This window comes from Strix aluco, chromosome 22 (genome assembly GCF_031877795.1).
Source record: "Strix aluco isolate bStrAlu1 chromosome 22, bStrAlu1.hap1, whole genome shotgun sequence".
NCBI lineage: Eukaryota > Metazoa > Chordata > Aves > Strigiformes > Strigidae > Strix > Strix aluco.
The window spans coordinates 9575821-9590749 of NC_133952.1; the positions used below are offsets into that span (position 1 = coordinate 9575821).

A 14929-nucleotide genomic window follows, 5' to 3' on the forward strand; every position below is an offset into this window, starting at 1 on the left:
ACAGCTGGGAGATAAGGCTGGGGATTTAAGACTCTTGGCGGATCCTAACTGACAGAGTCAGGGCTGCCTGTTTTCCATCAGCCATTAAAAACGCCTTGCTCAAGTGGAAGGAGCCTTGCTGCCAGGAGAAACAAAGACAGGGAAAGGGAGCTGAGGAGGACCCTTCCTCAGAGCCATTAGCACAGCCTGAAGGTGCCATTTTGGAAACTTTTATTGCAAGAGAGAGGTCTTTGCTCTGAGCTGTTTGCAGAAGTGGTTGGTGTGGGCTCTGAAGGACAGGGCAGGTTTTAATGCAGAGGAGCCTGTTTGGAGCCTGCTCAGCTCACACTGGATTAATTAAAAAGTTGGTTAGAGAGAGGCAGTGGGACATAGGGCCAGCAAACAGGGAACCCCTCTGTGGCCCCTCCCTGTTTGGCCAAAGGTTTTTCCTTCAGGGTGGGCCATGGGCTGCCTTTTTCCGCTGAACTGCCCTGGCAGTGCTACAGGGAAGGAGGGCTTGAAGCCACGTGCCAGCATTGCCTGCAGCAGCAGATGCTGCAGAAGTGGCCTTCCTTCCCAGATCCCTGGCGTGGTCCTCCTGCAAGGCAGGTCAGGGCCCCTCATGGGTCCTTCTCCATGGTGTTCCCTTCCCAAAACACATCCCTTCCCAGGCACAATCACCTTTCTGTGCCCTGGGAATGGGTGAATGGGAAACGAGGACACCCAGCACTGTTCAGGCATTTCCAATCTTGTTTGAGAGAGCTACAGTCAGTATTCTTAGCAAACCCGCTGCTGTCTCTGAGCTGTACCCTAGCAAGGCAGCCATCCATGCCTACCTGCAGCAGTGAGGCAATTAAAGGTCCATATGTTTCCTGTGAACCCCTATTAGTATCCTTCGATTGGTGCTGGAGATGTGGGAACCCACCACGTGGGAAGCTGCAAACTGCCTCTGCTTCAGTGATGGGGCCAGAGCCGCTGTCACGGTAATCGCCCTCCTGGGATGAAGGATGCTCTGATAAAGTAGAAATTTCTGTGCTTCCACTGTTTCAATTCTCTCTTTCCAAGCAGGAGTTCCTAGGGATGCTCTGCCCCTGCCCTCACTGCAAGCCTAAGAGGGAGCAGCATGTCCCAAAGCTGCTGTTACCACCCAGGGCAGAAAATGGGTGTTCTCATGCCTTCCAGCAAGGGGTGAGAACATCCACGCTGCTCCAACAGGAGGAGGTTTAGACCCTGTGTGAAGATTTCAGTTTTGATTTGCTGTTTACTCTGGAAACAAGAAATTGGGTGGATTCCAAATTAAAAGCTCTTTTCTCATCCAGAGGAAAACCTGGAGGGAACAAAACAGTTTTGAACACAATGTTCGTTTATTTTACTTCTGGAGGTTGTCACTACTTGAGAAGATTTCTGTGATTTTCCTGTCTTTCAGCATGATTTCAGAACATTTATCTTTGGAGAAGTTCTGATTTTCCAGGATTGTTTTATCCCGTATTGGTGTGTGGGACCTCCTGGGAGGAATAAAGTTGCCAAAATTTCTGGCTGTATTTTGATGCCATGTGCAAAGGGTTTTAGCATCCCAGCTTGGTATTTTTGGTGAAAAATCATTCAGCCCCCAATTTTTCTCCCGCTCTAAGAGCAGTGCACATAGAAATATTAATTGCAGCCGTCAGCCTGTGCCAGGCCAAACAGAATCACAGAATCATCTCGGTTGGAAAGGACCTTGAAGATCATCTAGTCCAACCATTAAGCCAGCACTGACAGTTCCCAACTACACCAGATCCCTCAGTCTACCCTACTCTTCAACCCCTCCAGGGATGGGGACTCCACCACCTCCCTGAGCAGCCCATTTCAACACCTGATAACCCGTTCTGTAGAGAAATACTTCCTAATATCTAGTCTAACCCTGCCCTGGCGCAGCTTGAGGCCATTCCCTTTTGTCCTATCACTTGCTCCTTGGTTCAAGAGACTCATCCCCCCTCTCTGCACCCTCCTTTCAGGGAGTTGCAGAGGGCCATGAGGTCTCCCCTCAGCCTCCTCTTCTCCAGACTAAACCCCCCCAGTTCCCTCAGCCGCTCCCCATCAGACCTGTGCTCCAGACCCTGCACCAGCTTCGTTCCCCTTCTCTGAACACACTCGAGTCATTCAATGGCCTTTTTGGAGTGAGGGGCCCAAAACTGAACACAGTAATCAAGGGGCGGCCTCACCAGTGCCGAGCACAGGGGTGATCCCTTCCCTGTCCCTGCTGGCCACACTAGTGCTGATACAAGGCAGCATATCATTGGCCTTCTTGGCCACCTGGGCACACTGCTGGCTCATGTTCAGAACCAGGGAAATGTTTTTTGTCTCTTGGGGCCAGTTGCTAAATCTCAGCAGCATGGGCAGTTTTTTGTTGTATCTCTATCTTGATGCAGAAGCAGCCTTATAGGAAAGTTGTTATTTTTAAAGTAAGCTTCGGGAAGGCCCATGTCTTAAAACATCTTTGATCAAGTGACCCTGGATGTCAGACTAGAGCAATTTTGTGTGTTAATCTTATTGTGTTTCAAAAATTGGTATTAGTACAGGGACCCTGTTATCATTTCAGCTACAGCGCCACCATCACTTCCCTGTAACAGAGCTACACAGCCATCACCTCTCCCAACAGCTTAACACCCTCTGAGATGGGCTTGTACCGAGGGACATGCTGGCAATAGGGTCAGAAATGGAGTCAGACGTATGGCGGATAGGGGACAGGGAGCGTGGAAATATCCAGCAACATGAAGAGAAGCCAGTTTTTTAGCAGATCCTTTGACTGTAGGAGGCAGGAGGGACTTTGCAAGCAGGAAGGCTGATGGTATTTTTCTGTAGAGCTTTTCTCATTGGAAAGTCAAGATAATTTTGAAGGAAGGGACTTGAAAACTGAAAAAATACCTTTTTTTTCCAAAGAAAAAAATATACTTTTCAGTAATAGCTCTTGCTTACAGCAACCCCGAGCGTACGTTTTTCCCAGGCTGTTTTTCTGATCTGCCTCATTCCTGAAAGCCTTGGCAGCAAACTGAAGTAGAAGTTTGTTTAACTCATTTCAGTGCAGAGACCACCTGCCACCCCCCAGGCTCTTTGTGCTGCACAAGAAATTAGCAGCGGAGGAAAGTTGCAACCAAGAGTAATCACTGAGAGCCGTGCTGATAAATGCTTATTGCCGAGCTTTGGCTTTGGCATTGGTGATCCCCTGACTTGGAAAGGACTTTCTGGTGTTTAAAGCTTTGCAGTGATATTTTCAGCCACCTGTGCCGTGTCTGTTAATACTGCATCTCACACTGTGGTCCAGCCTTCACCACCCAGCTGCTGTAGGCACCATGCACCCCCCATGCTACCCTCATCCTCCCTGCATGGCTGGACATGCATTTTTTGGAGCGGCTGTTGCTAATGGAGCGTCTTCTTCATCTGTGAGTGGCTTAGAGGTCTGAGCCCCAGTGGAGGTTGAACCCAGCACGCTGCTGCCAGTCATGGCAGAAGTGACAATTTGCTTATGATACTGAGTAATGAAGACAAGGGCTGGCTGTGGAGTTGCAAAAGGACCTTATGAGACCGTGTGACTGGAGAATGAGAAGGAAATTGGAATTCAATAGACTTGAGGTGATGCAAATGGGAGAAAACAACCCCAGCATCACACACACATGCACAGAGGCTGTGAGCCGGCCTGATGTCTCTCAGGAATGAGACCTTGGGGCTGTAATAGGTAGTCCAGTTGGTAACATTGGTGGTTAAAAAATAATTTGGACATTGCTAATTATGGGAAAAGAGTAGAGAATAAAATAGTGAATGTTATGCAACTTGCTTGGGGCCTGACAGAGGTTTGTGCAACCCTAGGGGTCATGAGGAAGATGGATGACGATTGAGTGTTCACCGCCAGTGCAAGTGTGAGATTGCATCAAATGAAATGGCAGCTGGCAGCTTCAAAGCAGAGGGCAGCAGTTTCTTCCTGCAGCATGCAGTTACACCGTAGGGCTCCGTGCTGCAGGATAAAATGGGTGCAAAACATTTGCATGGAATAAAAAAATGACTGTGTAACTTAGTGGAAGAAACATCCCACAAGGGATGTTAAATGCAAACAGCCTGCCTCTTAGAAAGTCCCTGAGCTATAAATCGTTGGAGGGAGGGAAGGTATTGTGGGCAGTGCGTGTGCCTGGCTCCTGCCCTGCTCCTTGGGTGGCCAGTGTTGGGGGGAGGATTCTGGTGACTGTGGACCTTTGGTCTGACTTGGTACAGCCGCTCGCATCTTCTTACGGGGCGGTGGCTAAAAATCCCCTTTGCATTTGTAAGATTCCCCATGTGGCCCCTGTTCTGCACTTGTGGTTGGGGACTAGTGGGGGGAGAGGTCTCCCCATCTCTACAGGCGGCTCCTGCCTCCTCAGAGCCTTCAAACCAGCTGCTCCCTCTCCACTTTATTTACTGTCAGGTTTTGGCTTTGGACTCTGCAAAGCCCAGAAGGGTGTTTTCTGGCACCGCTGCCAGGCTCTGGGTGTCCCCGCCAGCCCCTGTCCTTGTTGCTTACCGCTGCTCTTGGTTCTCTTCCAGGCTGCCCGTCAGGGATGTTTAAGGCCAGCCAAGGGGATGAAGGATGCATCCATTGCCCGATTAACAGCCGGACGACTTCGGAAGGGGCCACTAACTGCGTGTGCCGGAACGGATATTACCGGGCAGATGCCGATCCTGTCGACATGCCGTGCACCAGTATGTGGGCTCTGGGCAACTGGGGAGGGGCGCATGTGGCTGGGAAAGGAGACACACATCAGTCAAAGCACCGAGGGATGCTTAACAAAGGCATCTGTCACAGTGGGATTTCGGAGGAGGCCAGGGGTCTCAGAGCACCTTGTCCAGAGGAGCCTTGCAGATGTGTGTCTTTCTTACCCTGGGCCAGTCTGCACTTGCAAACATTGCAAAAAGGACAGAAATTTGGGTTGTTTTGTGCTGTTCTAGGCAGGAGGATGAATTCACTCTGGCTCTGTACCTGGATCAGAAGACCTGCGTGCTGTCATGCAGATTAGTGCAAAGGCCAGGAGTCACAAATGCTACAAAAATTAACTGGTGAATTTTGCCAGGCGTGCCACGTGATCAAATTAGCCTGAGTTAAGAGGACAGGTTTTGTTCCCATTTCTGCCTTTGGCTGTCCAGATTGCTTTGCACATCCCTGCCATCAAGAGAAGCACCTGGCTCAGTGTGTGCCTGCTGGAGTCCTGTCCGGGGATGGGAGAAAGGAGGGGGTGCAGCTGGTCCTGCAGTGATGAGCAGGGCTCTGGCTCTTACAGCGTTCTGTCTGTTCCCTTTGCAGCCATCCCGTCTGCCCCCCAAGCCGTTATCTCCAGCGTGAACGAGACCTCTCTGATGCTAGAATGGACCCCACCGCGGGACTCGGGGGGGCGGGAGGACCTGGTGTACAACATCATCTGCAAGAGCTGTGGCTCCGGCCGTGGGGCGTGCACACGCTGTGGGGACAACGTGCAGTTCGCCCCCCGCCAGCTGGGCCTGACAGAGCCCCGCATCTACATCAGTGACCTGCTGGCCCACACCCAGTACACCTTCGAGATCCAGGCGGTGAACGGCGTCACCGACCAGAGCCCTTTCTCCCCACAGTTTGCATCAGTGAACATCACCACCAACCAGGCTGGTAAGACGTGGACCTGTGTCTCCCAGTGGACCTGCCTGGGAAGGGGAGGTGGTGGGCAAAGATTTCCTGGTCAAGAGGTGCTGGGTGAAACCCTGTGGGGTGAACAGGGCTTGAAGGGGACAAGAGGTGGGCTGAGATGTGGCATTGTGTCACTTGCTCTGTAACACTGGCGATGACCAAAGTGCATGGGCCTGGCAGTTTCTGGGTTAATCCCAAGCCTCAGGTGTGAAAAACATCCCTTATTTCAGTGAAACGATGGAATGTGACCCAAGGCAGAGCTGCCCTTCTTGTCACCACAGCAGAGCGGCCCATGTCACGGTCCCCTGGTGCCTCAGCATCGCTTTCTGGGGCTGGGTGTGTGACTGTTCCTGAGGTTGTTGCCTTGGAGCATCAGTTGCGTGCCTCTTGGTGTGTTGCAGACACAGCAGCAGCGCTCACTGCTGCTGGCAGCCTTACTGCAGCCCCTGCTACTGCTCCTGGTGTCTGAGGGGGAAAGGTTAGATTAGCTCCAGCATTTTGACACAAGCTGAAATCTCTGCTCTGACTGCGGAGAAAGCCAGGACAGGCCGTGAACGTGAAGGAAAGCTGCACAGAAAAGGGGCTGGGAGATGGATACATGGGATGACCATCTGGAAAGCTGCTCCAGATCCTGTGCTGCTGCAGAATCACCTTGGTGAAGAAGACCAAGCATCAGAGATGGAAGTCATTCAGGGTCTCCAGCTCTCTGCTGACATGGGGCTTTGCCTTGCTCCCTCTGTGCGGGGTGGTTTTGCTGGAGGAAGGGACGTATCAGGGTAGTGCTGCTCCAGGAAGATCCACCAGCAGCCCCCAGGCAGCAGCTGTGCTGGTGGCAGGATGCCCCTCGGAGCTGCTGGTCAGGGGCTGCTCCCCCCAGCCCACCTGGAAGCCATCTGGAGCTGGAGCACAGACTGGGGCTGGGTTTTTGCTTAGTCTGATTGCACGGTGGAAGCATGCCAATAAGGTACAAGCCTGCACGGGAACAAGCAAGTTTCTGTGGTCCCTCTGAGCGCTGCGGCAAGTGTGTGAGGAGTGTGAACATGTCCCAGGCTGCCCTGGACGCTGCATGACCTTCAAGACTGAGTTTGTCAGTCCTGGATGATTCCATTTTCACTGGATTGCCTGGAGACTGTGGTGTGTGCTGGCTGCAGGGGACAGGAGGTGTTTAGTTGGGGTAAAGCAGCGGTGGTGCAGATGGACATCACTTGGTTGGGCTGAGAGTGCCAAGACAGAGGTAACCTGCAAAAATGTCTTGGACACACATGAACCAGCAGAGTGACCTCTGATCTGAAGTTAGCTCTGGAGCAGCAGGGTCATCAGAAGCCCTGAAGGCAGGTTTAGCGTAGCGTTGAACTGCGGTTTGACTGCAAGCAGGAACGTGTCCGCACGTGATGAGGAGAGAGGAACTGGTGTGGGACAGTGACCTGTTGCAGCCTCCTTTACAGAGATGGCTGATGGAGAATAGGGTGGGTGCGATGCTACCTGGGGCTGGGAAGGAGCTCTGCACACCCCCAGCGTGGTCCTGTGCTATAGATGAGTTATTTATGCTCAGCTTTTGCAGTTTGCAGTTATATGGTGTGCTTGTTACCTTCATATACTGCCTGTGGCTACTTCCACTTTAGCAAAATCAGAGAGCTGAGTTGCGGGCGAATCCTTTTCAGTCTCCTGGATCCTCCTCCTTGTGTTTTCCTTGTTTGACACTCCTTTATTATCAGGGCTCACACTTCTCAGCCTGTGTGATGTCTCTCTTAATGTATCTATTCATTAGCACTAAACAGTAACTGTCTGCTTGCTAATTCCTCTGTAATTAGAGGCTCTGAATTCTTCTGCTTACACTCTGCACCGCCTGGCAGCCTTGATGTAGATCATTAGCAGTTGGTAACAGAAGCTGCAGACACAAAGACAGAGCTGGGACAGGAGAATGGGGGGTGTTGTGGGGAGAGGCGAGTGTGCAGAAGGAGGGGAGGAATGAGCCTAGGGGAAGCAGCAATTACAGCTTCCCTCTGCCTTTGCTCTGTGTTCAGCAGCCAGCTGGGGCTCCATCTCAGGCAGAGCAGAGGACAGAACATGTGATGGGGTTGTGCTCCTGCCACAGCTGGACGATGGCCTCCCTGCGAAGTGCCCGCTCCACTGGCCTTCAGGGACTTCCCAGCCCCGAAGAAAGCAATGCAGAATTGCCCTGGTTCACCCAGGGATAAACGGACTACTGCTGGGGGACCACCTGTGCTTGGTGGTTTGGGGCTGAGGAGAGATGCCACATCACCAGCAGCATCTCTAACCTTCAGTTATCATAAATTCTTCAGCATCCCATGAAAAAGCTGCTGTAAGAGAGTAAGAAAATGATCCCCGTAGAGCAACCAGAGGGCAGGTAGTGAGTGTGGCTGGAGCAGTTGCACTGGGGGGTGTGATGGTATGGTGACCGTCATCCCAAAAGGGAAACGAGATCAAAGGAGGTGACACACCATTCACCTTCTTGTTCTCCCAGAGAAAGATGGTTGCCGTCATCACTGTTGTACCCCTCCCCAGTGAGGTCTGGATTTCACTAATTGCCTTTACAGCAACATGACTTATTTTGCTGTTGTGTTGTGGTACATCTCTCCTCATGTAGACACAGGCGGTGGGTAGCTTCTTTCAAGGAAAAATAAGAGGTAATTAGACCAAGCTGAATCATCTGTTCTTGCTATGAGGTGGCTTTTCAGAATGTGGATCTTCCCACAGCTCTTTTTGAACTAGATGTTGTACCCAGCAGCAGCCCTACTGCAGATGAACTACTTTCCTTGCTGGTCTCGCTGTTCCCTTTACACATCCAAGTGTAAAGTGCTGCCTCACTCAGCCATACAGGTGGCTCTTACTTCCCTGGTGGCTTCTGTCTTGGTCCCTTCAGATACTGCTTCTCTTGATGCAGTCTCCCATTCTGCAAGCAAGACCTGCATTTTGGTTTCCAGACCCAAGCACAACCTTATAATCGTTTTCATGGGCTCAGCCATCAAGCCATGATCACTGCTCTGCACAGAGGTTGTCATTCCCAACGCTGCCATTTTAGACACTTTATGAAGCCAGCAATGTTTTTATATCATCTCCCAGATCTCTAATAATTTTAAGGAGATGTGCTGTCTCTACTGTGCTGGACACAGTGTGAGTTCCAGCCTTCTTTAAAACTAATTTAATGTGTTGCAGATGATGCTGATGCTCAGCCCAGTGTCTCATACACTTTAAGTCTGTGCACTCTGCTGAACTCATGAGTTCAGGAAAAAAATCAAAGGCAGTTTGACAAAGAGCTACTTCCACAAAATCATGCTGCTGTGCCTAATTTGGGCCATAGAATCCCATCAGGCTCTGTGGAAGGGACATCTGGGGTCTCTGATTCATCCTCCTGTTTGCAGCGGGACTATCACCAAGAGTAGATCTGCTCTGGCTTTTTCTAGCTGAGCCTTGGAAAACTCTACCTCTCTGCTAACCTGTCCCAGGACTACATCACCCTCCTGGGAAAGATGCTTTTCATAATTTCCAGCCTCATTTGTGGCTTGTGCCCCTTGTTGCATCACCTACCCCTGCTGGGAAGAGTGAGTTTCCACCTTCTTTTAACGGAGCTCTGAGCAGTTGTAATTGCAATTAAATTCACCCTTAATATCTTAAGCAGCAGGCTCAGCCAGCCCAGCTCTCTCCATGTCTCATAAGCCCTGTGCCCCAGGCTGCCTCAGTCACCCTTGGCTGGATCCTCTACAGTTCCTCCTGGACCCATGGCCTTGCATTCTGCATTGACCAGGTTGGTGTTGGCCGTAGACTACTTAGGTTGATGCTGACCTTTGATTACCCAGATTTACTCTCTGCATTTCACTGTAGCATTGTCATCTTTTCGGTTCCACCAACAAAGTGATCAGCAGTCCAGACGCCATGGTGTGGAAAGGAGCCCTGAGGGACAGGCCACCTCTCTTCTTAGGAGAAGGTTGGTCAAAAGAGAGCGTCCAGTGCCACCGTGTGCTCAGAGGCAGTTTCCTAGACCTTTTTCTTGCAGTGAGTGTCCTAAAAAGACTAAAGGTGTTTAGCCTCCAGAAGAACAGTTTTTATTAGAACAGGAGGTGTGGTGCTTCCCTTTTCAAAGTGTAGAAAATTAGAAAGGACCAGGAGCAGCAAAATAGAAATAAAAAGAGCTTGGAATAAACATCCCTTCCCACCACCTCCTTGCTCCTTGGTCGGTCTTCAGCCAACTCGAATTTACCTCTTCCAGCAAATTCTGCATGATCCCCAGTGCCTTCCTAGGACATACCTTCTGTCACCTCTGAGGCCAGGTTGTGTTTTCTCTCTGCTCCTCTCAGCAGGCTTCTTCTTGACCTCCAGCTCCATGCTGTACATCTCCCAACTCAACCTCTGCTTCCCTGCCTATTGCACCCTGCAGCTGTGTGACACCTCTCCCCCAAATCTCACCAACTCTCCAAGTAGGGAGATCCGGGACTTGCCATCTGACACAGCCAATCCTGTCTTAAAGGACCGTGATGTGGCCAAAGAAAACAAGCCCGTCATGCAGAGACCAGGTGCCACCAAAAACCCTTTCTCAGCCGTGCCAGAACAAAAGATCTGTGCCAAGAGGGTGGTTGAGAGCCATGCCAGCATCCCAAGAGGGAAGGAGCAGGGAGGGAAGCCAGAGGTCAAGGAGCTGAGTGTGGCCCAGAGCTCAGGATAATGACACTTGACTAATTGAAAGCCATGCCAGGCATCAACGCTCTTGCTGGTGACAACACACAGCCCCTGCTTGCTAATTTGTGGCCATTCTTTGGGGAGGATCAGGGAGGGTGGGGAGTGTTAGTGCTGCGGGGATTTGCAGGCTCCATCTGCACCGCAGGCAGGCTGAGTGCCCCGGGAAAGTCGCAGAGGGAAAGGCAGGGATGACTTCAATAGCAGATGAAAAGAGCACCTCTTGATAACAGACTGTGGTTTCTGTGATCTGAGAAGGGAGGAGAAAACCCTGGGCTCTGGAGTATCCAGAGACAAATTCAGGACCTCCCAGTGACAGAGGAAAGAGAATGTCCAGATTTTTGGGAATGTGTCCCTTTTGTGAGCAACTCTTGTGTCACACAGGATAAGAAGGGAGGATTAACTCTGATGTCAGAGGCTCTTGGCTGCAAACGGAGCCAAAAAAGAGCTAATACAGTGTGAATATCAGCTAGTGTGTGACAGAGGAAACTGATACACTTCCCTGATAAACCCATCAGGAGAAGCATCCACAGCAGTGGAGTTTACTGGCACGATTTCTCCCTCTATGTATCCAGATAACTTGTTATGATTATTTGCATTATTATTCTGGGTGGCCTTTTCCAGCAGTATGTTGTGACATGGCTCCTGTGGCTGGGGAGATGTGCAGCTCACACCTGTGCACCAGGTTCACGCCAGACATCACTGGGGTTTGAATTTCTGCTTCGCAGTGCTATCACAGCCCAGGCACTTGCATCCCAGCCAGGCAGTGTCTTTTGGACAGGGCTGTCCTGACAAAACTCAGAGGTGCCTGTGAGTTCAAGGACAGCTGAATGTTTCAGTGGTCCAAAGCAAGGACGTGGGCCATGGCTCTGCTCTGCTGTGAATGTCCTGTGACTGGACTGAGCCTCGTCTGGTCCTTACACAAAGGCTGGGGAGTTCAGCCACGCCTGATGAAGCACAGGTGAGACAGATCCTCAGAAGTGCAAAACATCAGAAGGGAGGATTTTTCCTTCACCTTCAACCAAAAAAATCCCTTGCAGCCACAGTCCATGAGCTTTACAGCCAAATGCAACAGGGAGCATGGAGGGGTCAGAGGAGGAGGGGTGAGGAGAGAGATGGGTGGAACCAGGGTAGCAGACAAGGTGAAGATATAAAGTTGGTAGGGACTAGCACTTCTCACCAGCCGTCCAGGTTGTTGTTTGCTTGTCACATTAGTTATGCTGTAGGCTAGACAGAGAGAGGAGAACTGCATGGCCTCAGGCACATGGACTCTTGCTTTTATCTTCTCACTTCTATTTTGCATCAGATCTGGCTGGCGTCCTCCTTCAGGGGGATGCACAGCAGAGGCCTGCATTCCTCTGGACACAAGCAGGGAGTCATGGCATCCCCAGTTCTCTCTCATGCTGCTCCCAGCCTTGCCCTGAGCTGGCTGCAGTCAGGAATTACTTATCTGTGAAACAACAACCTGGGAAAGTGTATGCAGAAATCACCTTGAAGACTTGGAATGAGCTTTCCAGAACTTAAAAGCTATGAATGTCTATTTCTTGTTGCCTTCCAGTATAAAAATGAAAGGCAGGAGATTATAGTATCCCAGCATTTCAGATCTCCCATCCAACCTCCCACCTACGGCTGGACTGCTGCCAGCACTACATCAGGGCAGCCATGGCTTTGGGTAGACAATTATTGGTAACCCACAAAGATGGAGATCTCCTCATGTTTCCAGCGACTTGTCCCAGAGCTGCACCACCCCCTGATGAGGGAATTTTCCCTGATGTTCAAGCCGAACCTCCCAAGCTATGATTTATGGCCATAGCTCTTTGTTATGCTAAGATTCAATGGTTCAAGCCAAGAGATGTTTTAGATCAGCCTGCATATCAATTATCCTCACATTCAGTCCTGTCTTTGGCTAAAGCATCTTTCAGAAAGGCAACCAGTCTTGACTTGAGACATCAAGAGACAGAGGGCCCATCAAGCCCTTGTACACGAGTCTGTGTAGCTTATTCTTGGGTTTTTTTCCAATGAGATCACTGATTTTCTAAGGAAATGCAATAGACTCTGCCTGTCTGGACACCAGTAAAACATTTGATTTGGAAAACTACTAGTAAAGCAGGAAGTCTGTTGAGGAACTGCCTAAACGGGAGATCACTACCACCCAAATGGGAAAGCTTCAGGCTGAACTGAGGTGCCTGACTAAGGTCCATGAGAAGTGGTCTCATACTTCTTGATATTTCAAAATCTGGTAGAGTATTTCTTGTGCACAAAACTGACAGAGGAGGACAGAGGAGGACTGTGATACCTCCAGGAAGACACTGAGAGGTGGAATAACAGAATCAGGGTGAAATTCAGCAATGGAAATGGTAAGGCCAGACATTTGAGGCCCAACAACAAAAACACCAGCAATTGTCAGTTGGAGACATCTGAGGAGGACCTGGTGGCAGACCATGGGAAGGAGACAACTCTCTAGTGTAAAAAAAATGTGAAAAAAACACATGCAAGACTGGTCTGTATCAGTCACAGTATGTTCACCAGCCGTAGCAAAGACTCCCTACCATTGCACAAAGCTTGGGTGGAGCTTTGTATGGTCATTGCATGCACACCTAACCAGGTGTTCAAGAGAGCTGAACTGTGATGGTAGCAGGTAGACAGAAAGGCTGATCAGGTGAGCAGGACACAGGAAAGCCCGTGATACAAAGAGGAGACCAAAAAGTCACTGTGTGTTCAGCCTTGGTGAAGATTTATTTGCTGCCTGTAATGACATGATGGGCTGGAGGGGCACCAGAAAGGGAGAGGAGCGATTAAAGCAGAAGGACAAGAGCAGATGGTACAGAGTTGCTGGTGATAGTGTTTAGGTGGAAAAGCAGAAATTTTCTGAGCTGTGGAGACATCTCCCAGGCGGAAGAGCTGGGGCAGAAGCCTGTGTGACAAAGCAAGCAGGAATGTGTCTGCTGAGCTACTGTAGGACTATTACTGACCTCCCTTAAATCCCAGGTTTCTTCTTTTGGGGACTTCACTGGCTGTGTTTCTGTGGCAATTTGGCCTGCTCCAAGGCTCCAAAATATCCTGAAACTGTGACATCCCTGTGGCTGCTTCTCTTACCCAGCATTACCTTACCATGGACACACGTAACCATCCTGGCTCTGCAGCCCTTCTTCTCTCCCTCTTCTCATTCCTTCATCGCCAGCTCCCGCCTTCACCGCGACTGCCTTGTACACAGGGCCATTGCTACCAAAACCTGATGCGTCTTGACATTTGCTGCCCTCCTTCTCTTGTTTGGTGGCTCAGCCTGTTGCCTTCGCTGCATCCCCCCAGCTTGCAGCAGCTGGCGGTGAGTGCTCAGGAGGGACCCTGCCATGCCCAAGTCCCTTCTCCTCTGCCCACTGGAGACCATCTGCAGCCAGGGCTCCCAGATGGTAGGAGCTTTACCAGCTGCTGGCTCTTCAGGATTCCTCTTCCCACTCCTGCAGTGGGCAGTTGGGGGGATGTTGGCAAAGCAGGGTATGGGCTGCGCTGCTACAGCTTTCCTAGCAGATGCTCTTCGCCCGCTACCAGCTCTGCAGGCTCCTCCACCTGCTGACTCCCAGGCTTCCCTGTTGCATAAATTACTCTGTGAGTTTGAGGATCATTTTTCCCACACCTGCCTGGGGCTTCAGAAACCTGTTCCAAAGCATCTGGAACTGACTTTGGGCAGAAAACAAAAGCCCGTCCATGATGGATGGGGTGAAAAGTCCCTTCTGGTGAACTAGCGCCTCCCCCTCTTCTCATCAATGTGCCACTGTCCCTGCTGTGTGCAAGTGCTGGGAGCTGACAGAGTGGTTCAGGAGCTCACCTTTTGCTTATGTGTTCAGGAGGGGTGATTTATCTTTACTGCTGCACTTGGCAAACACAACCCGCAGTGCTAATTGCCTTGCTTGTGAACGAGGCACTGAGTGCCAGCACTCGGGCAGGTGGAGATGCTGGAGGCAGGTAGGGAAGGTTGCAGACACACGGGAGGCCAGTTTCAGGGTCACAGTGCTTGAACAGCTGAGCATACACTGGAGAGGTGATGCTGCTCAGTGGTGCATTTATGTGGACCGTAATAGATGGTTGTAGCAAATCGGGTTAATGCAGCCGGCTGGCCAGTTGTCCCTTGGTCTATCTTGGAGTTCCTGTGATTTAGTAGTCCCCTCTATCTGTAAAATGATAAGTCTCTGTCTGACTCAGTTCAGGCAGGAAGATCCTCGCTGTGCCTGTCTCACCGCAGCCCGGTCCATGTTAATCACTGCCACTGCAAGTGTGCAGGAGGCTGCTGCATTGGTAGGGCTGGGCAGGAAATGCTCTTCCCAAGAAAAAACTCTGATGTTTCAAAAATTTCCCCCACAGAGGGAGGTCAGCCCAGTGGAGTCTACCATGAAAGAGAGCAAGGGAACAAGTTCAGTCTCAAATTAGCAAGACTCAGTGACTCCAAGGGGATGCCCTACAGCAGACAGCACTCTTTCAAGAGACATTTCTCTGGTCTAAGTTTTCTGTGTTTTAAATTTCAAAATCAGTATGCTCCTAAGAACAGTTTTGGTTGCATTTAATTGTCACTTTCTGGGAAAGCAGCATTTTATTGAAAATCTT

At 50.6% G+C, this 14929-nt stretch overlaps 1 protein-coding gene across 3 annotated transcripts in view; it reads left to right on the plus strand.

The window, feature by feature from the left end:
- EPHB2 (EPH receptor B2) overlaps positions 1-14929 on the plus strand; it is a 144660-nt gene that overhangs the window by 81260 nt on the left and 48471 nt on the right. For all 3 annotated transcript variants that reach the window (XM_074847938.1, XM_074847939.1, XM_074847940.1), the window contains exons 4-5: positions 4531-4686; positions 5285-5620. In XM_074847938.1, coding sequence (XP_074704039.1) covers positions 4531-4686; positions 5285-5620 — 492 coding nt within the window. The remainder of the gene's footprint in view (positions 1-4530; positions 4687-5284; positions 5621-14929) is intronic.